Source organism: Podarcis filfolensis (genome assembly GCF_964270895.1).
Source record: "Podarcis filfolensis genome assembly, chromosome: 7".
Taxonomy (NCBI): domain Eukaryota; kingdom Metazoa; phylum Chordata; class Lepidosauria; order Squamata; family Lacertidae; genus Podarcis; species Podarcis filfolensis.
Window position 1 is genome coordinate 57659622 of NC_139603.1, and position 22085 is coordinate 57681706.

Sequence of the window (22085 nt, forward strand, 5' to 3'; positions counted from 1 at the left end):
AATGCCCTCTTGTACTTCTCTTCCACCAGAACACCATTTATACTGTATGCTGTTATAATTATGTTTCTGTTAGCTGCTTTGGGAACACAACTGTGTTAAAGGCATGGAATATATATTTATATATAACCACCACACACACACACACACACCACGTAGTAGTATTCAATATGAACCAGGGCTGACTTCAGATTCTAAACACAGATTCCTGCCCAATCTGCAATCATATTTATATACAGAGGTACCTAGGGTTACATACGCTTCAGGTTACATACGCTTCAGGTTATAGACTCCGTTAACCCAGAAATATTACCTCAGGTTAAGAACTTTGCTTCAGGATGAGAACAGAAATCGTGCTCTGGCTGTGCGGCAGCAGTGGGAGGCCCCATTAGCTAAAGTGGTGCTTCAGGTTAAGAACAGTTTCAGGTTAAGAACGGACCTCCGGAATGAATTAAGTACTTAACCTGAGGTACCACTGTATTGCAATTAAGTCTGATTTACAGAAGCAACACTCTGGAGTTTTGTTCATTTTTGTCATCTATTTGAACCCCCCCTCTTTTTTTAAAAAAAATCTCTTCTCACTTTGGTCAAATTTCCAGCAGCTTTTGAAACACAAAGCATGCTTCCATTATGCAAGGATACCACCATACTCTTCCTAATGAGAAACACAGTTCTTGTGACATGTCCTGAAGAATACAAATGAGGAAACCAGCAGCAATTTCAGCTGATCTGTCAAATCTTTGGAAAATTGGACAACAGGTTCTTGGCACATTTGATAAAAAAATGCAAACCAGCAAAATTCAGCAGAGCCTCAATCGCAGTGCCTTCTTAGCTCCCATTATATAATTTATTATAATAATTATATACATATAATTATAATTATAATTATAATTATTATAATTAGCTTATTTAAATAATATTATGAAATAACATAGTACAATATATCTTCACTGAAGCAAATCTACTTCAACTATTTTTTCTTTATATTGGGGGGGGGGGAATTACGTACTCTCCTGCCGATTTTTTATGTTTTATGCCTCTCGTTAATTCAAGCAAATTCTTTTGAGGAATTTCTTGAATTATTAATTACTTTGAGGAATCAAGATTATTGTGTTCTGCTATTATCAAGCTTACTACATTTTATAGTAAAATTATGTAGGGACTAGGAAAGATTCCCCTCTGAAACCTGGAGAGCTGCTGCTAATCACTATGGACAATACTCAACTAGTTGGACATAAGGCAGAGTCCTATGTTCCACTAGGTAGCTTTTGACACAGCACTCTCCTGCAACCCTCATGCACTCCATCTGCAAAATAGGAATGTTAACATTATCCTGACTGCAACCAGCAACTGAGACTATGGCAAGGAGGTGGACCAGCAGTGTTACCAATTTGCAGAGATGTTAAACCCAGACCTAGGCCCTTATACAGGGCTTGAGCCTGAGGCTATCAACCAGGAACTGCTTATGCCAGAGACCCTTAAACTAGAATTCCTGAGCCAGATACTCTCAAGGGACCATCTCCCTCCAGACTGGGGCATTAGGACCTGAATTTCTTGCTTCCTGGCATAGGCAATGTATATGGCAGAAGTAGATGTGAGAGTCTAATACTCATGGAGTATTAGACTCCAGGCCAGAGGACTATCCCTTTAAGGCTCTTTACTCCAGGAACGGACAGAGACTGGGACAAAAAATATTGCCTCAGTTTGAGTACCAGACCATGTCCCAATAGGTTGACTGTTTGGAGCTATCCAAGGTCCTGCACCTCCAATCTGCTACCTACCTGATTGATTACCTATCCAAGATGTCATTGGGCTTCTGCTGAAGGAACTGGATGGGGGCGTCTGGCTCAATGATCCCTCAGACTCATGTTCAGAGTCAAGGCAGAGGTCCAGATCATATGTGGACTTCTACTCATGGACAATGGAAGGCCATGTTATTATTAATACTAAACCGTCTTACAGAGTTGTAGAATTATCGAGATACAGTAAATTTGTTGGGAGAAGTAAAAAAAGCAACCCAGTTTCCAAATGTTTCAGGAATTTTTAAAAAAATCCATTTGTTACTGAAAGATTGCATTATGGAATTGTCATCTTAACAAAATAGTGATGCTAAACTGACTGTCTTGATGTTTACAGACCAGAATGAAGAGTGTAATTACTATCTGTGTATATACACTGTACTAAAATGAAGAAATCAAATACTGTAGTCAATGAAATTCTGTATGGAGAAAATATTAGTTCTGTGAACATATATGAATTGGGGAAATGAATTAAACTAGAACAGAGTTCACTCTCATGGAATGAGCTTTCCTGCCTCTTCCTTTTCTCTGAACTCCCTGAAAATTCCTTTCCTGTAGATGCGGAACTCCAGGGAATAGCGAGAGATATGGTGCAAGGGACTGCAGAGCGGGAAGTTGGCAGAAATCACGCCCACACCACATGAATAGAGGAGCAACAATCCAGGGTGAGTAATTCTTCCCTCGTGGGCTGAACTGGATGCATAACTGTTGCATTGTCTCTCTTTAAATTTCTGTTATAAATGGTGTGGTAGAAACCAAAATTCCATGGAAATAGTCTATTTCTGTTAGAGTCACTGGGAAATAATGCACATGCAAAGCACCATGAAAATAGGTCTCTTGAGACAAATAAAGTTGGATTGCAGCTCAAACATGCTTGATCCTAATTGCTGCAATTTTGTTTTTTAGGCTCAAGGTTCCCCTAGAGTAAGAGGAGATGTTTCCTGTTAAAACATTCTGGTGCTGATGACACTAAAACAAAAGACAAAGTACTGAGGTTAGGGTGTCCGAATTGATGTTTCCAGTTGTGGAGGAATTCTGAACTGTAAATGTCTTGCCTCAGCATGAGTTGTAGAATGGACACGCTCTATGCCCCATTCATGGCAGGTTTCATAAGTGAAATGGATGCTATAATATTATTTGTAGGTGGGTTCATGAGGCAAACATAACTAATGTATTCCAGTTTCCAGGAAGCCCATCCTCACAATCAGGAATTGGATGCAAATGCACCAAAGTCTTAACATGAGAGCAATCATAATTCCAAATGCAGCATAGCCTAAAAAATAGCTGACCGAGAGACACATTAAGAGAATTCCAGGAAAGACAGAAAATTCTGGCTAACAGGAAGCTAAGGCTAAGGTCAAAGCTGATGGGACATTAGTTGCATGAATGTAAATAAATAAAATAAATAGCAGCCATGTTTGACCCCGGAGCCACAGTGGAACAATAGAGAATGAGCCAGAAGAGTTTAACCTTCCCCCCTTCCATGATCTCAATGTAAATTGTACCTGCAAACAGAGCTGGCCCAATCATAAAGTGAAATGTGACAGCTGATGAAAACAGCAGATGCACAGGGGTGAGGTAGTGCCCTGAATGCTGGTGTACCGTGAGGTAAGTCCTGATAGTGCACACAGTGAGCAGTGTAGTCTATCTAGGCAGAAAGAGCTATTGATAATAGTCCCAAGGGCAATGCTAGAGAGGAGTCAGACCGTCCAATGTTCAATTGCAGGCTCATGTCCAATGCAATGAGAAAGGTTAAAAGTCAAACTGTAAGGCCAGGTTCCTGTCTCTGAAGAAGTTGGAATCCTAGAGTGAGTCCCAAAATCTAAGTCCAGTGGAGCTCAAGAAACAGTCAAGTTATGGTCTGTCAACAATGAAAGTTGAGCAGACACAAAGTCTCTGCCTTGCTTTTCTTTTGATTCCTTCCAGTTTTATTGGATGCACCTGAGCTTGCTGTAGCCAAGTAGCTGTGCCTGTCCCCTTAATGAAGCATATGATCATGACCTGCCCTGAGCTCAATCAAGCTGAATGACCACCATGATTTTCACCTGCTCAGCTAGTAAGTTGGAGAGAGCGGTTGCTGAACAGCTTGGTAGGTTTCTGGATGAAACATCGGCTCTCGATCCATTCCAGTCCGGCTTCCGCGCTGGTCATGGGACCGAGACGGCTCTGGTTGCCCTAACAGATGATCTCCGCAGGCAGCTGGATCGAGGCGGGTCAGGGCTGCTGATTCTTCTAGACCTGTCAGCAGCCTTCGACATGGTCGATCACGAACTCCTAGACCACCGCCTTGCCGACGTGGGGATCCAGGGCACAGTCCTCCAATGGCTGCGCTCGTTTCTCTCTGGTCGGGGACAGAGGGTGGCGCTTGGGGGGGAATTGTCATTGCGCCACTCCTTGGTGTGTGGAGTGCCTCAGGGTGCGATTCTCTCCCCGATGCTTTTTAACATCTTTATGCGCCCCCTCGCCCAGCTTGTTCGGAGTTTTGGGCTGGGTTGCCATCAGTATGCCGATGACACCCAACTCTATCTGTTGATGGATGGCCATCCTGACTCGGCCCCAGACACACTGACCAGATGTCTGGAAGCTGTGGCTGGATGGTTACGTGGGAGCCGGTTGAAGTTAAATCCTTCGAAGACAGAGGTCCTCTGGCTGGGACGGGACGATATGGGATTGAGGGGGCAACTCCCATCTCTTGCGGGGGTGCAATTAGTGCCAGCACCGTCCGTTAAGAGTTTGGGTGTAATCTTCGATACCTCCCTCTCTATGGAGGCGCAGATTACAGCTATAACAAAGGCGGCATTTTTTCATCTCCGCCAAGCTAAGCAGTTGGCCCCTTATCTCTCTCGCCCTGACCTAGCCACTGTGATCCATGCGACGGTCACCTCCAGACTGGATTATTGTAACTCGCTCTACGTGGGGCTGCCCTTGAGACTGACCCAGAAACTCCAGCGGGTGCAGAATGCCGCGGCGAGACTCCTTATGGGGTCTTCGCTGCGAGACCACATTCATCCGGTACTATACCAGCTGCACTGGCTCCCGGTGGAGTACAGGATCAGGTTTAAGGTGCTGGTTTTAACCTTTAAAGCCCTATACGGCCTAGGACCCTCGTACCTACGGGACTGCCTCTCCTGGTATGCCCCACAAAGAAACCTACGGTCTGCAAATAAAAACCTTCTGAAGGTCCCAGGCCTCAGAGAGGTTAGGCTGGCCTCAACTAGAGCCAGGGCCTTCTCGGCTGCGGCTCCAATCTGGTGGAACGCTCTATCACAAGAGACTAGGGCCCTGCGGGACCTGACATCTTTCTGCAGGGCCTGCAAGACAGAGTTGTTCCACCAGGCCTTTGGTCAGGGCGCAGCCTGACTCCCTCCTCTGGCAACCTGCACAGAATTTTGTTTAATGGTTGCCATCAACTTGATTTTAATTAATTTTTATAATGAAATATTTTAGTGTGTTGGATTATTTGATTGTTTGATTATTTGATTGTTGTTAGCCGCCCTGAGCCCGGCTTCGGCTGGGGAGGGCGGGATATAAATAAAATTTATTATTATTATTATTATTATTATTATTATTATTATTATTATTACTCTCTTGCCTGGCTCAGTCTCTTAAAGTGTATTTCCTGCTCATTATGTTTTCAGAGAAAGGGGCACCTCTGGTTCTGGTGTCTACTTCCCCTGGCTCCCGTGAACTGCCTGCTGCTCCTTTGACATCCTCTGATGTCCATTGAGCACCTCCAAAGTGCCAAACCTCCCCTTCCCCAACTTCAGCTTATTCCAGTGTATACAATCATGGCTACACCCCTCTTCCCTTTCCTCAGTGTCTGCCAGTTCATGACAGGTGGGGAATTGGTGTCCCTCAGTCTCCCACCTTGCTTCCAGGTCAGTTCTGAACGCCCCAGAGAAGCAGGAGGCTCCTGCTCCTGCCCACGCCTCTCCTCCTGCTCCCTCCCCGACCTCACTCTGCCAAAGGGCCTCTGAACAAGGATGAAGAGAGCCACCCAGTGCTGCTGCCACTAATGCACAACAAAAAAGAAATAGTCGTGAACTGGATGGGCTAGCGGGAGATGGTGGCAGAGGCAGCAGGACATGGAGGAGAGGCACCAGATGTAGGAGAGAAGGGGACAACAGCACAGTCTCTTGTGCTGGTCCGGCCTCTTTAACTGTTATTTAAGCCACTGCAGGCTTCCCTCCTGTGCTAATTTTCCATGGGGCAAGTTTCAATGGGATGGCAATAGGGGGAAAGGGTTGAACCCCCCACTTCTTGCATGATGCAGATCCAATGCTGCTTCGCATGGATGCTATATTGCTATTATTTACTAAATTTGTATACCGCCCTTCATTCAAAGATCAAAGGGGAGTTCACAACATAAAAATACAAAATGAGAACACGAAATATATAATAAAATAAAACCAATAACCCCACTCCCACAAACACAGAATGTTAATCAGCCAAAGGCCTAGTCAACAGAGAAATGTTTCTGCCTAGTGTCTAAAGATATGTAATGAAGTTGCCAGGTCAGCCTCCCTGGGGAGAGCATTCCGCAAACAGGGAGCCAGTGCAGAAAAGGCCCCCTCTTGTGTTGCCACCCTCTTGACCTCTTGTGGAGAAGGTACATAGAGAATTTACATTAACAATTACATTTACATTAACAATGAGCATGCTCATTGTATTCACTCAATTAATGCCACATCTAGTTTAACTGCTAGACCCACTGGGTGTCCTTAGTAGTATATCTCCTCTGTAAAATGGGGATAGCACTGATCTGCATTAAATTATTGTTCTCAGGACAAATAACACTATTATAAAGTACTTTCATGTTAAAGTCCCTCATAAATTATTCTCAGTAACAAGGATGTGTGTATTCAAGATAGTGCAAGGAAAGGAAGAAATAAAAAATGTGCAGTTGATGAAAAATGAGGCCGCAGAATATAGTTTATGCACAGCCTGCTTTGTTTGGATGAATTAATTCAGTTTATTATTTTGCCAGAAGGCCATAATACTCTTCTAGTGTGTTAATAATAGATTTTTGGGGAAAGTCAGCTAGGAACTATATGTGATTTTGTCTATAGCTGATGGGTTTATCCCTTATGGTCAGGTTTTTTTTTAAGCATAGAATTTTCCTAGCCTCGTACAAGGAAATATTATTTTATGCATCCTTGGATGCATTGCTCAACTGAGTCCTCCATGTGCAATAAATATAAAACATGTTGATCGCTGCTGCAGATGGCCAATTATTGTTGTTGATGACAGTGTATAATCTTATCTTATTCCAAATGGCAGAACTGTATTGTCAATAATTAATTATTGCATGAAAGCTTGACAATCCATAAAACTGTGCAAATTTTGTTAATTTTAATTTTAAAGAAGTTTTGCTCACCCCAAAACATTATCAAAATGTTGTTTGTTTGGCTTTCTGGGAATGAAATGCAGCAGAGATCCTGCCAATATAAATATAAAGAACACTTTGTGAAGCCTAAAGTGGGTTATAGTCTGCTGTGATATCTGTGAATATTTTATCTGACTTGGAAAAATTAACTATGGAAGTTAATTTCAAATGTCTGCATGGTCCTTGTGCTGCATTTGCTCTGCATGACAAGGAAGAAGGGGAGTGATTGTTCGGGACTCAATAGCTTATTGAACTAGCATGAAGAAGCAAGCAGACACTATGGCAGCTAGAGTGTCTTCATACCTTGCTTCTTTCATATTTGAACTGCAATGGGCATGTGAGCAAACTCTGGGCAATCCTCCCCCAAAAAGTTCAACAACTATGGGCAATCTCCCCCCATTTTCTTAATTTCGAGTCCCCCAAAATAGGGGAAGTCTTATACACGGAAAAATATGGTGTGTGCTTGTGTGTGTGTGTGTGTGTGTGTGTACACACCCCGTATATACATATACATACATATATATATATATATATATATATGCTGTAAGTCGCTTGGAGACCTTCAGATGCTAAGCGACTTAATAAGTTTAATGAATGAAAATGAAATGAAAAAGGAGCAATATATCCCCTCCACCTCACAACTGGACACTCAATTTTATATGCATTTTTCTATAGTGAGTCTGGTTCCAGCAAATTACTGTTAATTCTCAGCATTCGGTAGATGTCGATAAACATTCATTGAAAAATCAAATGGAATATGATTATTTTAGTGGTAGAGCTGCAGTCCTGCAAATTAGCAATGATGTGTAAGCTCCACAGTATCTGAAGAATAAATATATTTACAAAGGGAATTAGAATGTGTGTTGAGTATTTAATTCCATGAATCTTTCTGGAGTTTAATTTCACGCCACAGATTTTCTGATGAGGTGGCGGGGGGCAAACAGCTCAAGTTCTGGACAGTGAAGATATAGTGGAATGCCTGCTAAGTAAACTCTGTGGAGTTCAAGTAGGCTTGCTCACTGGAAAGCTTCTGTAGAATAGCAGTTCTCTTAGGATGAAAACAGATGAGATGCATTATTGGATCACCAGACGTTTTGATTTCGGCTCAAAAGCAGCCATGGAAGCCCTCAAATAGATTGGGGCACATGGAAGTGTACATTAATGTCCCTCAATTCTATTTTCCCAAGCAAAATCACTGTCAGGAGTGCGTGCAGGATCCAGGCCCTGTGACCAGTAGGACTTTGCAGGGCTGGGGCCTTCCTAAGTTTGTTCTGAAGAGGTAAGGCATGGCCGCACAGGTGAGGCCGATTGGTAAGTCACAGCTCCTGGTGGCAAGAGCCGGGAAGGGATATAAGGTCAGCATTTGCCTTTAGCTTTTTGCCACAGCAACACGTTCCCTGCCTTGCTGCATTTGGCTCCTTGCTTCTTGAGCCTTGGCCCCTTGATTTCGTGACTCCTTGCTTCCTGACCCTTGGCTTCTTGACTCCTGGCTCTCTGACTCTTGGACTCTTGGCTTCCTGACTCCTGGATTCTGGACTCCTGTTCCTACCCCGCTATCTTGTCCCCGGTCCCAACGTCCCCAGCTGGGACTTTGATCGCCGGACTGTGAACCGGACTGTGACAATCACCTTCCCAGAACTGCTGTTAGTTCTATGAGGTGGGGCGCGGTTAATCAAGGGACAATACACGGACCTGTCTTTTCCCCCAGCAGGACTAATAGCAGTTGGCGGGGGGAATCTATGTTGGGGAACAATAGTGGATAATTGTTATGGTGGAAAGGAATCTCCTGTAACTTGTCTATTTCAGTTCTGAGTCATAGTAGAACAACGCTGGTCCTTCAGCCAACCTGTATGGAGCTCATCAGGAGCTACAGGGCAGAAAATCAACCATTTCACTGAGATTATTATTGGAGTAAAATATTTTATAAACTTAGCATCTAGCTTATAAACCTTGAAATCCATCTCCTTGAAGCATCTTGTATTCTTGCAAGATCCTGCTCCCACCATCCCCTGTGTTTCAATGTTTCTTCTCTAGTGTTCTGCACGACAACCCACTGTGTGTGTGAAGGCAGCCAATTCAGTCTCCGGACCCCCGCACTACACCCCCATTTTACAAATTCCCAGTGCTGCCAATTGTTCATTCACTTCTCTTGAATGACCAGGATGTGAGGATAGGGAACTCCCTGCCACCCATATGCTGAATATATGAACTATCAAGTTTGCCCAGACTGTGTCACAGAATCTTACCAAGTAGCATGTTTATTCTCAGTTACTATGTACTGAATGAGCTTTTATTTTCTAGATTACATGAAACAACACAGGAACAACAGTCTTCATCATTCATGCGTTGAGCGGGAGTTCCCTCAGAAATCACAGGACAGATGACCAGTGTTCTGGTAAGGATGTAGAGACATGAAAGTCAAACTGTTTTGAATGAAACTGGGTCAGTGTTAGCCACATACTTAATATAAAATTGAATGTTTTGTTTTTAAAATCTGACGCCTTCCCCAAAGGAAGCATATAATGTTGCCTTACTTTCATGTCTCCCCACTTTTGTGGGTGGGATGCTGTGAAACAGGCAGCCATTAAGTAGAGCACTGTCTTGTATTCACGCATTTCTCTTACACTGAGGTCTCAACATACTGACAATAAGGGAAACAGGTGTATCAAAGGTATGTTATCTTTTGCCAGTTCTTTGTAGAACTAAATAGAGGTTACCTTTCTTCCAAGCCCTACTATCTTATATAAAATATATTATTTAGGTTTATCCGAATGTAAGATGGGAAAATATAGTGTGTTCAATTATTTCTGTAGATTTCTTTAAAAAGCGTTTTACAGTATGATCTTATACATGTCTACTCAGAAGCAAGTCCCATTGAATTCACATAAATGTGCATAGGACTGCAACCTTAACCAAGCAAATCACATAAAAGGTAAAATAAATCCCAGGATTTTTCTTTCTTAATGAATCTTTTTTATGTGATGCATGCACAATTCAGAGTAAATTGAACTTTTTAAATATTGTTGTACATTATGCATGTAGTTATATTATTAAAAATATGGAAAACGCTGACATTGTATGCTTCAACAAAGCTTACATAGTATGTATAATTGTGTATTATTTTAGCATGGCTGGAGATGATAACCTTTATAATTTTTATCCTAGCTTATGCTAATCTTATTTATAAATATTTCATTCTCTTTCAAAACTCTTTGCCTGTACATTAAGAAAAAAGTCAAATAAAGGCAGTAAAATGAAAGGAGCCCATTTGAAGTCCAGAGATGTCGACAAAGAATTTGAAAGGTTTATGCAAATATTTTGCCTTCAGCTAAAATAATTCTAATGTAAAATGTTTAAAATATATTACAGGAATAAGAGTACTACCAAGAAAAGTCCACTTTCCATCTGAAAGTAAAAAATGGTAATATATACAAAGCTCTTACTCTTACTATAAGACAAAATTAATCCAGCCTCAGTACGCATAAAGTAGGGATCATAATAGCAGTGATTGGAATTAATGCCACAATGTATTGTTATTATTATTATTATTATTTACTATTAAAATGTCTTAGTCATTTTTTTGCCAAGGAAACTCAAAGCGACTTACAATATATAAACACACATACACACACTCACAACCAGCATAAAAGAAAACAAAGAAAAATCTAAAAGACAATTTATATAATTAAAAACTACATAATGTTTTCGCCTGTTGCCTAAAAATATGTAATGAAGGTGCCAAGCGAGCCTCCCTGTGGAGAGCATACCACAAGCAGGCAACCACTACTGAAAAGGTCTGTTGTGTTGGCATCCTCTGGACTTCTCATGGAGGGGGACATGAAGAACCATTATCATATAGAATTTTAAAATTCCTTACTATTTTATAAACCTGGAAGGTTTTGGAGGACATAGAGTGATGTAAAACCTGTGGGTGTACTCACAAAGTAAGAGGTCGGGATCTAGGGAGAATTCCTCTTATGGGATACTCCTGTTGAAGGAAAAGGAGGCAGCTATTTCCATCAATCCCTCATTCACCTACAGTTGTATTTGCATCCCAAAAAGATGTTCTGGAGGACTGGGGGGCCCACCAGAACAGCAAGGGAAGTGGCCCTGGGGGCTGGTGCAGCAATAAAACTCTGAGTACATTTTCAAAGCTAAGCAGGGTTCAGTATGGTTTCACATTGGATGGGGGACACCACAGGTTGAGATTCCTGCATTGCAGAGGGTTGGACCTGGTGGCCCTTGGCGTCCCTTCCAACTTTAGAGTATGATTCTATGAAAAGGGGAAAATCAGTGAAAATTGCCTCCCTTACTTCCTCCAGCACAAGACAAGCCTCCATTGAATCTGCCCCTTCAATAAATGGAACAAACAAGGGCAAATCTTGAATTGTTGACAGTAAATCCTATTGATATCAATGAGAGTTAAGCATTTACTTGTGCCAGACTGTATTCATAGATAACTTTGGAGAAAACATAAATATTTTGATAAATATATTTTGGTCATTCCTTTTTTACAATAAGGCTAAAAGTTTATTTTACAATATTTCCAACCATCAATTTTCCTTCTCATCTTCAGTTTTATTCTGTGTATTGAGTCTCTGGCATAAAATGTATAATGGAAGAATAACTGAGATGAAGGGTAAACAAAATTCAACCAACCATTCAAGCTAAACCAAACAAGTTAAACCCAAACATACAGTTACAGATGTTATTATTAACAGTTACATATGCCCTGCAGGGCAAAGCTAACATTCTAAAAAGATGGAATTTGTCTTGGTCAGACTACAAAATCAGTTACAATAAATCTGAAATCCATCTGTAATACATAGCCCCATTTTGGTTTTAATGATAAACAATAGCTTAGTGTTACATGAATGAGCAGTATCAAGCCTCAGGCTTGTGTTCTCCTTCCTGCCTTTTTGTCTTTAGTAACCCTGACGAGGAGACCAGAAACTATGTGTTCCTATTTTAAATTAAGCAGAGTTTGTCATTATGAACTGGGGTAGAGGAATGTGGACAGTTTAAAATATGGTTTGTTGAAACAAGCTGGAATCAAATAATGGTTTATGATACTGACTTGCTAACACAAACTATAGTTTAAACCAAGGGTAGCCAAGGTAGCCCTCCAGTTGTTGTTGAAGTACAGTTCCTACCATTAGCCATGCGATTTGTGGCTGATGGGACCTGGAATTCAACACACCTGGAGAGCATCATATTGGCCACCTCTGGTTTAAACTAACCACAGTTCACCCAGTTCAGACATCAGAGGGAACTTTAGTTACTTTAAAATAAAAGGCACGTGCTTCCAGTACACCAAAGGAAGTGAGAAAGTGCAAGAGCACCACTGCTCATTCACATAATGCTGAACTACGGTTTCAGTGTTACGTTCAAAACAGATTATAACCATGTAAACAGATGGAAAATAGTAGCAATATTCCCCCCCCCCCACTTGCTGGTAGGAAGCAGATTCTAGCTCAGGCTGTGATAACCCCACCCTCCTTCCATGGGACTGTTGGTCTCCCATGAAAGTGGGTATTTTTTGAGAAGGGGGAGTTGGGGAGAAATTTCTTATATTTCTCAGGAGGGGTTTACCATCACTGACACTGGGCATAAAATGTATAATGGAAGGATAACTGAGATGAAGGGTAAACGAAGTTCAACCAACCATTCAAGTTAAACGAAACAAGTTAAACTCAAACATACAGTTACAGATGTTGTTATTAACAGTTATTAACAACCCATCACTGGGTTGCAGGAGGTTATAGCGGGTCTCTATTTTAACTGGAAAACAAGCTTTGCCATGGCTTCAAAGAAGCAGAGACTGGATAGTGTTGCTTCCTGAGAATGGTCCAATGGAATCAACACTCTAAAGTTTTTTAGCTGGGGCCTAGTTAGTGCTGAAACAACACCTAATACTGGTGTGCTTCCTGTTACTCCTTGTTGGACAGCTCCCCTTGTTATCTAAACTTACAGATCACTGACTTGCTGGACAGCTCCTGGCAAGGCAGGATTTTGAGCCACATGGCAGGGGTAGCAGGAAGGGGACATTCCCTTGCAAAGACCTTTGGATTCAGCATCTGGGTAAATCCAAAAAGACACCCAGAAAAAGGAGACTTTCCTAGGGCACAGCGACGCTTTACCAGATGGAGAGCATGTAATATGTATGAAGTTTGCCACCAAATGTGGGTGGGGTTATATAAAAATTTAACTCTACTGGTCTGGGGCCTTCAGCTAAAGGAAGGCAGAGGTAAATATTTATACGGATCCACCCATGTTTGGCAGCAAATTTTATACATGTTACATAGGAATATAGGCATATTTGATTTTTAAGAAAATATTTCTTTTGTGAATCAAAGAGAGCATCAACAAGATATGTGTGTGTGGGGGGGATCAATATTGCGACCTAACACTGAGAAACTGCAGGTTCCATTATTAAAGAAAGGAAATAAACATTTTCTAATATAGGGCAATGCCCACATTACTTGAGCCAACATAGGCTGTCAAGCACTGAAATACTAAGCAATTGAAATATAATTTTCTTCCAAGTACTTCCCATATTTTGAACATTGCCTTGAGACATAGGTGGAGGACAATTAATAAACAATTACAATGATAGGTGTGTTTGCAACCCAAGGATAGTTCAAGCAATGGAAACATCAGAATATCTGAACTTCAAGTAACTGTGTTGGTCACTTTTTAAATTTATGTGAAACACCTGCATGCTGTCGGAAGTGCCAACATTCTCAAACCCTAGTCCAAGTGCTACAAAATCTCATAATGTACATCAAACAAACTCTCTCTTGCAAACAGCATGATCAAGATGCTTTGATAAGTACTGTCAAAGGCATTTACACACACACTAGTATCTTTACAGGAAAACTCCTCTTCTTCACAGGAGACAGTAGCTTCTCTGTACCCTGGCTCATGACACAATTTGTGATGGGGCTTTCTAAATCATACACACATTAAAGGAAAGAAAACAGAGGGTTTACTGTTCTTATTTTGTTGCCTTTTCTCTGGTGGCTCTCAAGCTTTCTTTTGAACTGCCCCTCCATTGCTTCCTATTGCGAGAGTCAGTAAAGTTTTAGCTCACCAACATATACTTGATGGGATAACAACATAGGGAAGTGTTCCATTGTAAGTATCTCAATAAAAATTTGAATCCAATGTTTTAGAAGCATGGCCAGGGCAATAGCAAACCTGTATTCTGTATACTAAATAGCTGCATATTTTTAAAATGCCAAGGGTGCCAGAGTGGAGCTTCAGTGACCTCATGTAATCGGAATGCAGGAGATGCTATAATTTTGCTAACATGCACATTTATTTATTTTTAATTTTTATTATTTTCTTAGTTTACAAAAGTGCGTGCATGGTCTCTTTTTCAGGTTGTGTTTTCTACAGATCAATTACACTTGCATATACCAGAATGTAGACAGGCTCCATTCCTCTACAGCAATGGAGGCAGACAACATACATTTGGATGTACATGCATAGGGCCCTGTGCAAATGTAATGCATGGAAGGCAGGTGTGCCAACAGGTGTGATTAAGCCCTACAGGTAGGCTGTACCTAAATTGGTCATCTGTGCAAGGCTCCTGGTTTTTTGTGTGTATTTTTTGTGTGTTTTTTTTTACAAATGGATGTACAGCTATTATAAGCTGAATTCCTTATTTGTTGTGGCTTCTGCCATGAGAGGTACATCCAGTTTTAGATCAGCAAATTGCCAAATTCCTCAACTCAGGAGTGCCAGCTTGGCCCCACGGCCATGGGTGCCAGTGTGCATGACCCTGGCCCCTTCATGGGAATTTTGTGGATGGGCACCCAGAGCCCCAGGGGGTTGGCCCCTATGCCTCAACTAATTGATTGCACGATGCATATATGATGCTGTATACTAACCAGATTTGTATTTATATACTGTACAGCAACCCCTAATTATAGGTTCTGTGTGACTGTGTGCATGTGTGCATGCATTTACGAAAGCACACACATATACATTAGCATTTTAAATGATACTTATGTGGGGGTGAGTGGGAATGTGTGGGTAGGAGGCACGACCCGTGACTGGCTGTGAAACACAAAGAATAACAAACTTGGAGCCAGAATCTCAGCAGTCTAGCTCGTTTGGGACATTTTAAAGCCGCAGCCTCTCAACTGGGAGATCTCCAATTAGCCCCGAAACAAACTCCAAAAGCGCACAAGCTTGTGTGTGAAACAAGCAGTTGCTGGCACGCAACCGTTTCCCAAGGTTGTGCTTCCTTTGCTTTTCGCTGAGATTTGGCGCAGGCGAGGGAAAGGGGTCGGAGTCACATGGATACAAAGCTTTTGATTAATGTCCAGGCGCTGCTGCTGCTGCTGCTGCTGCTGCTGCTTGAAGTCTCCAAATCTCCCCACAGTCATACAAAGAGAGCCGAGAGCTGGTGACCACTCGCACTTCCTTCAGGCTGGGTCCCTCTTCCTGACTGGGAAAGGACACTTGAGAGAGAGGGAGAGAGAGGCGAGGGGTGGAGGGAGCGAAGCTGCTCCTCCAGAGCTGGGATAGTGAGGGGAGCCCACAGAAGCGAGCTCCGGCCTCGCCATGGAACAGAGCGGGCTCTTTTGTTGTGGTCTTTTCTGAACCCCTGAGGGAATTTCCCCGCCTGTTTCCTCCCCTGTCCTGCCGGCCGCCTCGCCAAACACGAGAAGGAGCCGAGGGGAGGAAAGTTTCGAAGGCGCTTCTTTCGGGGGTGGCGGTGGAATAGGACACAATGACCGAAGAAAGTAAAGGGGAAGGGAAAGGAGAGAGCGGGAAAGACCCCGAGAAGCAGCTGCGCCTCCGGGTGTGCGTTTTGAATGAGCTGCTGAAGACGGAGCGCGACTATGTGGCCACCCTGGAGTTTCTGGTGTCGGTGAGTTGCCCGCCCCTCCCCCCTCGCGCTTCTTCGCCTTCGCGCGGGGCTCCTCGGGCGCCTCGTCCTGAACTTCTTGTGCACAAACAACCAGCCTGCTCCTCTCTCCCTCCCTTCCTCGCCCCATCTTTCCCCCTTGCCAAGTTTGCCAGTAGAGAGGAGGGGGAAGGGAATGGTTTTCCTAGAGGAACTCAAAAGCTTTGGGGACCAAGTAGAAGAAAAAAAGAGAGAAGGTTTGAGGCGAATTCTGGGTGATCCAGGTCTCTTTGCAAAGCCATGTTGTGGTTTTTCCTCCTCAGAGGAGAAAATGGGGGGTAGGGTGGTGTTTCTTGTGACATGTATTTTCCTCAGCTGATTTTAAGCATGTTGCTTTTGTGTTGAAGAGGTGATGGAGCTAACATTTCAAACAAACAAACTTCCTCTCTGGGCACAGACATTGAAAAGTAGTGAGTGCTGTTTGCCTCAGGTACATTTGGGGGGATATTAACTGTTGGAAGTTTAGAGTTTCATCTCCTAAGGCGCCACAGTCTCTGTATTTACAATAATCCTTGTAACACAGTATTCTGGCAGGGGGTAAAAGAGAGAGAGAGAGAGAGGCACACACAAGCAAAGGGGGGGGATGCTTGATCTATAGCAGCTGTTCAATATTAAAGCCACATGTAGCATTTGCCCCTTCTCTCCACCCCTTGACATCCTTCTATTCAAAATTTTATTTTGGTAATAAGTTGGTGACCCATGATTGAAATGACTATGAATTGCACAGCTGTAAAGGTAACACACCTTTTATATAGGGCCGAATTCAGTGTAAAAGAAGAAGCTTTTGCATTTGGATGAAGCAGACTTCTGAAAGAAACAAGGAAGGTAGAACTTCCTGTGAAGGATCATAAACGCAAACATCTCTATATTACCTCCTGGCTTAATTTACACATTTATTGGCAGCATCACTTAAGAAGCTTTTGGGATAAACAAATCTCAAGTTGTCTGCTTAGTTTTGTGGAGTGCCTGTCATAATACCCCTCACATTTCTCTTTCTCTTCTCCCCCTTCTCATCCTGAGGGGGAAATCTTTCAAACAGCAAACTTCCTGCTTAGTTTTCTGAGATCTGTGAACTTTATCATGCAAGAGAAAATCCTCAGCTTGGCTTTTGGCAAGAAGACCAACAGTAGAGAGTAACACACTATACTGTGTTTTCTCATTCAGCTTCTGTTTTACACAAAATCTAGCTGTTAAAGTATTTTTGCTCTGATGCACCTTGAATTTGCTCTAAAAAGTGTCAACAAGTTGAAAACTCCTGAGATCTTGTTTTGTCTGTATTTTTAGTACAATGTTGGTCATTCCTGAAAAATAAAGCTGTTGACACAAATATTACATCTTAGTTCAGGCTGCGGAGGGAGATGGTGGTGCAATCTTTGGGTTGAATAAAATGTAAGTTGCATTTAACACCTGTGAAGATTGGGATGTGTGCAGGCTAGCTGGAGTTTCAAGCTAAGGCTCTGGTAAAAAATTGAAGTGTGCAGTGCCTATATATTCCAGTGGGATTTGTGTGCATGTAAGGTTGTCCTGCTAACCTAGCAGTTCGAAAGCACGTCAAAGTGCAAGTAGATAAATAGGTACCGCTCTGGCAGGAAGGTAAACGGTGTTTCCGTGCGCTGCTCTGGTTCGCCAGAAGCGGCTTAGTCATGCTGGCCACATGACCCGGAAGCTGTACGCCAGCTCCCTCGGCCAATAAAGCGAGATGAGCGCCGCAACCCCAGAGTCAGCCACGACTGGACCTAATGGTCAGGGGTTCCTTTACACCTTTACCTTTTTAAGCTTGTCCGGGACAGTGTCCCAATGTGAGTGAACTCCGCATTGTTTACCTACAATAGCTCTATCATAGAACCAGGGCAAAAGCTCAATCATAGAACACAGGCCTTGCATTCAGAAGGCCCCAGGCACTGGCGGAGGAAGGGGGGGTGCGGTGGGTGTGGCCCTGGGATGCTCGCCCCACCCCCGGGTGCACAGCATGTGTACTACTCCAGGTGCCAGAGCAGCTAGCTCCACCTCTGGCCCCAGGTTCAAGGCCTGGCATCAATTTAAATAAATAAGCAAAAGACAATAGGTAGCAGGTGACTTGAATGCCCTCAGGTGATAACCTAGAGAGTTGCTGCCAATCAGAGTAGACAATACTGGGTCACATGGTCAAGTACTGTGACCTAGTGAACTGGACCTTGGAATTAACTTCTCTTATTAGTTAGATAATGTGGAAACTTGCAAAGAAACAGAACTCTGTTGCAGGGAATCCCTGAAGTACTTTTTAGGTGGGGAAACTCAAGATGTTCTAATATTACATGAAAAAATAAATTCAAATTTCCTGAAAATACAGTTTATGAATATTACACAAATGTGAAAGAATGGCGGTGCTGATGGCCTAGACATTCTTATGCATATGACCTCTGCAACAGTGGGGTTTTTGGATTGTTGCCTTGGTCTGTCATTTTCTTCTTGATCTCATTGTGAGACTACAGCTGCCATGCTGTGCACATTTACATGAAAGTAAGTCCCACTAAGCACTATGGGATTTAGTAATGAGTAAACATGCATAGGAATAGGATTATAATTCATTTTTCTTTGGGTGCTAGTACCTGCCAACTATTGCTAGGAGGGCACAAGGTACATAGGTTGGGCAAAACCATACGTGTATAGTAATGCATTAATACGGACATAAGAAGAGCACTGCTAGATCAGACCAGATGTCCATCTAGTCCTGCATAGTGTTCCCACAGTGACCAACTAGACCTTATAGGAAGCTGCAAGCAGGAGATGAGTACAGTAGTAGCACTCTCCCACTTGTGATACCAGGTAGCAAATGTTTAGAAGCATGCTGCCTTTGGTACTGGATCCATCTTGACTAGTAGCTACTGATAGTCTTATCTGTTAATTTGTATAATCACCTTTAAAACCATCCATGTTGATAGTCACCACCACATCTTGTAGTGTGAATTCCAGAGCTGAATGTGCACTATGGAAGTCTCCCACTGTTTAGCTTCACTGGATAACCCTGGCTCCCAGTGTTATTAGAAGGGAAGAAAAGGTCTCTCTCTCCACTTTCTTGACAGCATGCATCGTTTTATACACCGCAAATATGTTTATGCAAAAAAGAGATGCAAACACGGTTGCCTTTCTTCAGAGGAAGTCACTCCATCCCTTTGATCATTTTAGTTGCCCTTTTCTGCACATTTTCCATCTCTGCAAGCACATTTTTGAGGTTTGGTGGCCATAACTGTACACAATTCCAAGTATGGTCACACAGTAGATTTGTATAAGTGTATAATAAATACTACATTAGGTAAAAAAAAAAATTGTGCAAAAATTGAGATTTCTGTTGAAGTGGTGAGTGAACTCTGGGGAAGCCTCGGAGAAATTATTTGATATGCTGTTCTTTTTGATATTTGAAATTAATCTTCAGGCTATTGGTTATTTCTCTGTGGTTCAACAACATCAAAGGAACTTGGGTTTCCTAAAAGTTTGTTCAGTACAACAGATGATGCACTTCCCATTACAAGAGGCTGAAAGACTTTTTATTCTTTGGGCCTATCTTCGAAATCTTTACACCAGCCAGGAAATATTTTACGTGGTCCAGACAGTGACAATGACATTTCAGCTCATTTAGGGGACAAAACTAAAAACCACAGGAAGTCTGTTAAACAACCCAAAGGTAATCCAGTAGCCAAGCAGGATCCATGCAAAGGATCAGTGATCACACTCACACGAACATATAATTTGCTCTGATGTCGTAGAAAAAAATAATTATGTATGAAAGATGGAGAATCAAGGAAAGGTCAGAGGCAGGGAAGGAACAGAAAAGCCTAAACAGCAATCTGACTTGGACACTCTGCATAAAAGAAGGAAGATCAGAACCTCTTTCTCTCTCTCTATGTTTGCACCACCTATTTATTTCCCCCGAATAAGAGATCCATCCCTACTTGCCCCCAAAGGTTTTGCTACTTCTCTTTTGTGACCACATCTGCAAAGAGAAGTAGAATTATATACATAAGGAATGATTCCAGTTTAGGATGCTCACTCATAAGAAGATCCACCGAACTAGAGCTTTCCCAGCCCTCTGATTTGTCCTGCTGCTATATAGCAGCCCTTTGTTGAGTCCAGTGTTATTATCTCAGAAGATATATCAGGGGCCTGCTGGTTTTGAAACAGTGGCTCTGGTAGCTGCTGATCAAAGATAGTTCTGAACACCCCTAGTTCTTTGATGGTCATATACATTTCCATGTTAAACCTAGCTTCTTATCAAAGGAACTGTTTTCATAGAGCCCCAAGGTCTTCCTTTGGTACTATATTTTCCTGCCTTGATGGATCCCATCTACTTTCATCATGGAGCCTTTCCAGCCTCTCTAATTCCCCAGTTTTCATTCTTGTTCTCTTGCCTCAGAATGAAATTCCAACTTCAATCTTGGCTCTCACAATGGAATTTGGACAAATTATGTGGGGGGTTGCCTGGTTCAGCCACCACTATATACTGATTCTCCAGATTGCAACTGAACTTTGGCCATTGACTTCAACGTAGGTCAAGTTTTCCAGAGCATCTTGTGCTGCAATGCTAAGGCAGAGACGGTGACTCTTGAATTAATATACCGGAGGTAATTAAGGCTCTTCAAAGCAAAGACTTGCTTAGATTGAAAAGCTGAAAAGCATGATAACATCAACACACATCCAGTCCCGAGACACAGTAAACAGGAAATAAAAATAAAGTAAACATTGAAGCCTTAGCTCTAAAAGTTAAAAATGCTCATCCAGGATTTAGAGCTATATGTGTAACATATATCTAAAGTTTAGATGATAAGATTTCACATTAACTGGCAGCAGTTCTAGAGGAATAGCTGCCTGTCTCAGAAAAACATTCCCGTGTTGCTTTAAAGACGTTGTTGTTGTCTATCTATCTGAATATTTGTCTGTCTAGTACAACCTAGCTCTCTTCTGATTCTTCTTGACCTAGGAAAAGCCCTGCCACAGGTCTGTTTTGGGAGCCCTGACAGGGAGCTGTATAAACACTTCTTAATAAACGAGCTGTTAACAATGCTTATGGGGAGATTTAAAACAAGGGACCAGCATCTTATAAATTTATTCCTATATAAATCTCATAATTTTTAGGATTGTTATTTTTATTGTTAACTGGACAAACTTATTTTTCTTATTCACATTTTTATCTTTGAATTCAATTATTAATCTATATTATTCTTGAGTCAAAATCATGTAACCTACAAAATAGAAGATATAACACTGTAGTCAGTTGCTGTCCCAATAGTTCAACCATGGATCATTTGTTGAAATGTACCTAGTGGCAATAAACTTATACTATAAAGAGGTGATCCAGTCAACATAGTATACCCGGACTTACAAGAAAGCTTTCAACAAAGTTGTTCACCAAAGACTCCTGAGTAAGCTTAGCAGTCAAGAAATAAGAGAAGTCCTCTTGTGGATCACAAATTGGTTAAGTTTCATGAGCAAAGAACAGTTCTCTGAATGTAGAGAAGTAGAAAGTGAAGCCCTCCCCCCAAATCGATACTGTGACCTGTGCTTTTTAACTTGTTCATAAATGAGCTAGAGTTAGGAGTGAGCAGTGAGGTAGCTAAGTTTACTGATAGTAGTAAATTGTTCAGGGTTGTTAAAAAACAAAGAGATTGCAAAGAGCTCCAAAAGGACCTAGCTAAACTGAGTAAATGAGCTGTAAAATGGCAAATGCAATTTAATGTAAACAAGTGTAAAGTGAAATGTTAATTTCACATACACACTGATGGGGTCTGAATTGGCAGTGACAGACCAGGAATGATACTTTGGGTTGTAGTAGGTAGCTCAATGAAGATTTTGATCCAGTGCATGGTGGCCGTGAAAAAGGCAAATTCCATGCTAGGGATCATTAGGAAAGGAATTGAAAATAAGTCTTCCAGTATCATAATTCTGTTATACCATAATTCTGTGGAGTACTGTGTGCAGTTCTGGTCACCTCACCTCAACCAAAATTATC

At 42.0% G+C, this 22085-nt stretch overlaps 1 protein-coding gene across 3 annotated transcripts in view; it reads left to right on the forward strand.

Moving 5' to 3' along the window:
• Window positions 1-14217: 14217 nt before the first annotated feature.
• The window catches only part of PREX2 (phosphatidylinositol-3,4,5-trisphosphate dependent Rac exchange factor 2), a 107315-nt gene continuing 99447 nt past the window's right edge, over window positions 14218-22085 (forward strand). The window contains exon 1 of one of the 3 annotated variants that reach the window (XM_083623167.1): window positions 14218-14319. Coding sequence is in view for 2 of the 3 variants with exons in the window: in XM_083623165.1 (XP_083479291.1) it covers window positions 15926-16066 (141 nt within the window). In the remaining variant the exon portion in view is untranslated. Of the gene's footprint in view, window positions 14320-15400; window positions 16067-22085 lie in introns of those variants that run through there. The other 2 variants (XM_083623165.1, XM_083623166.1) reach the window with 2 other exon arrangements.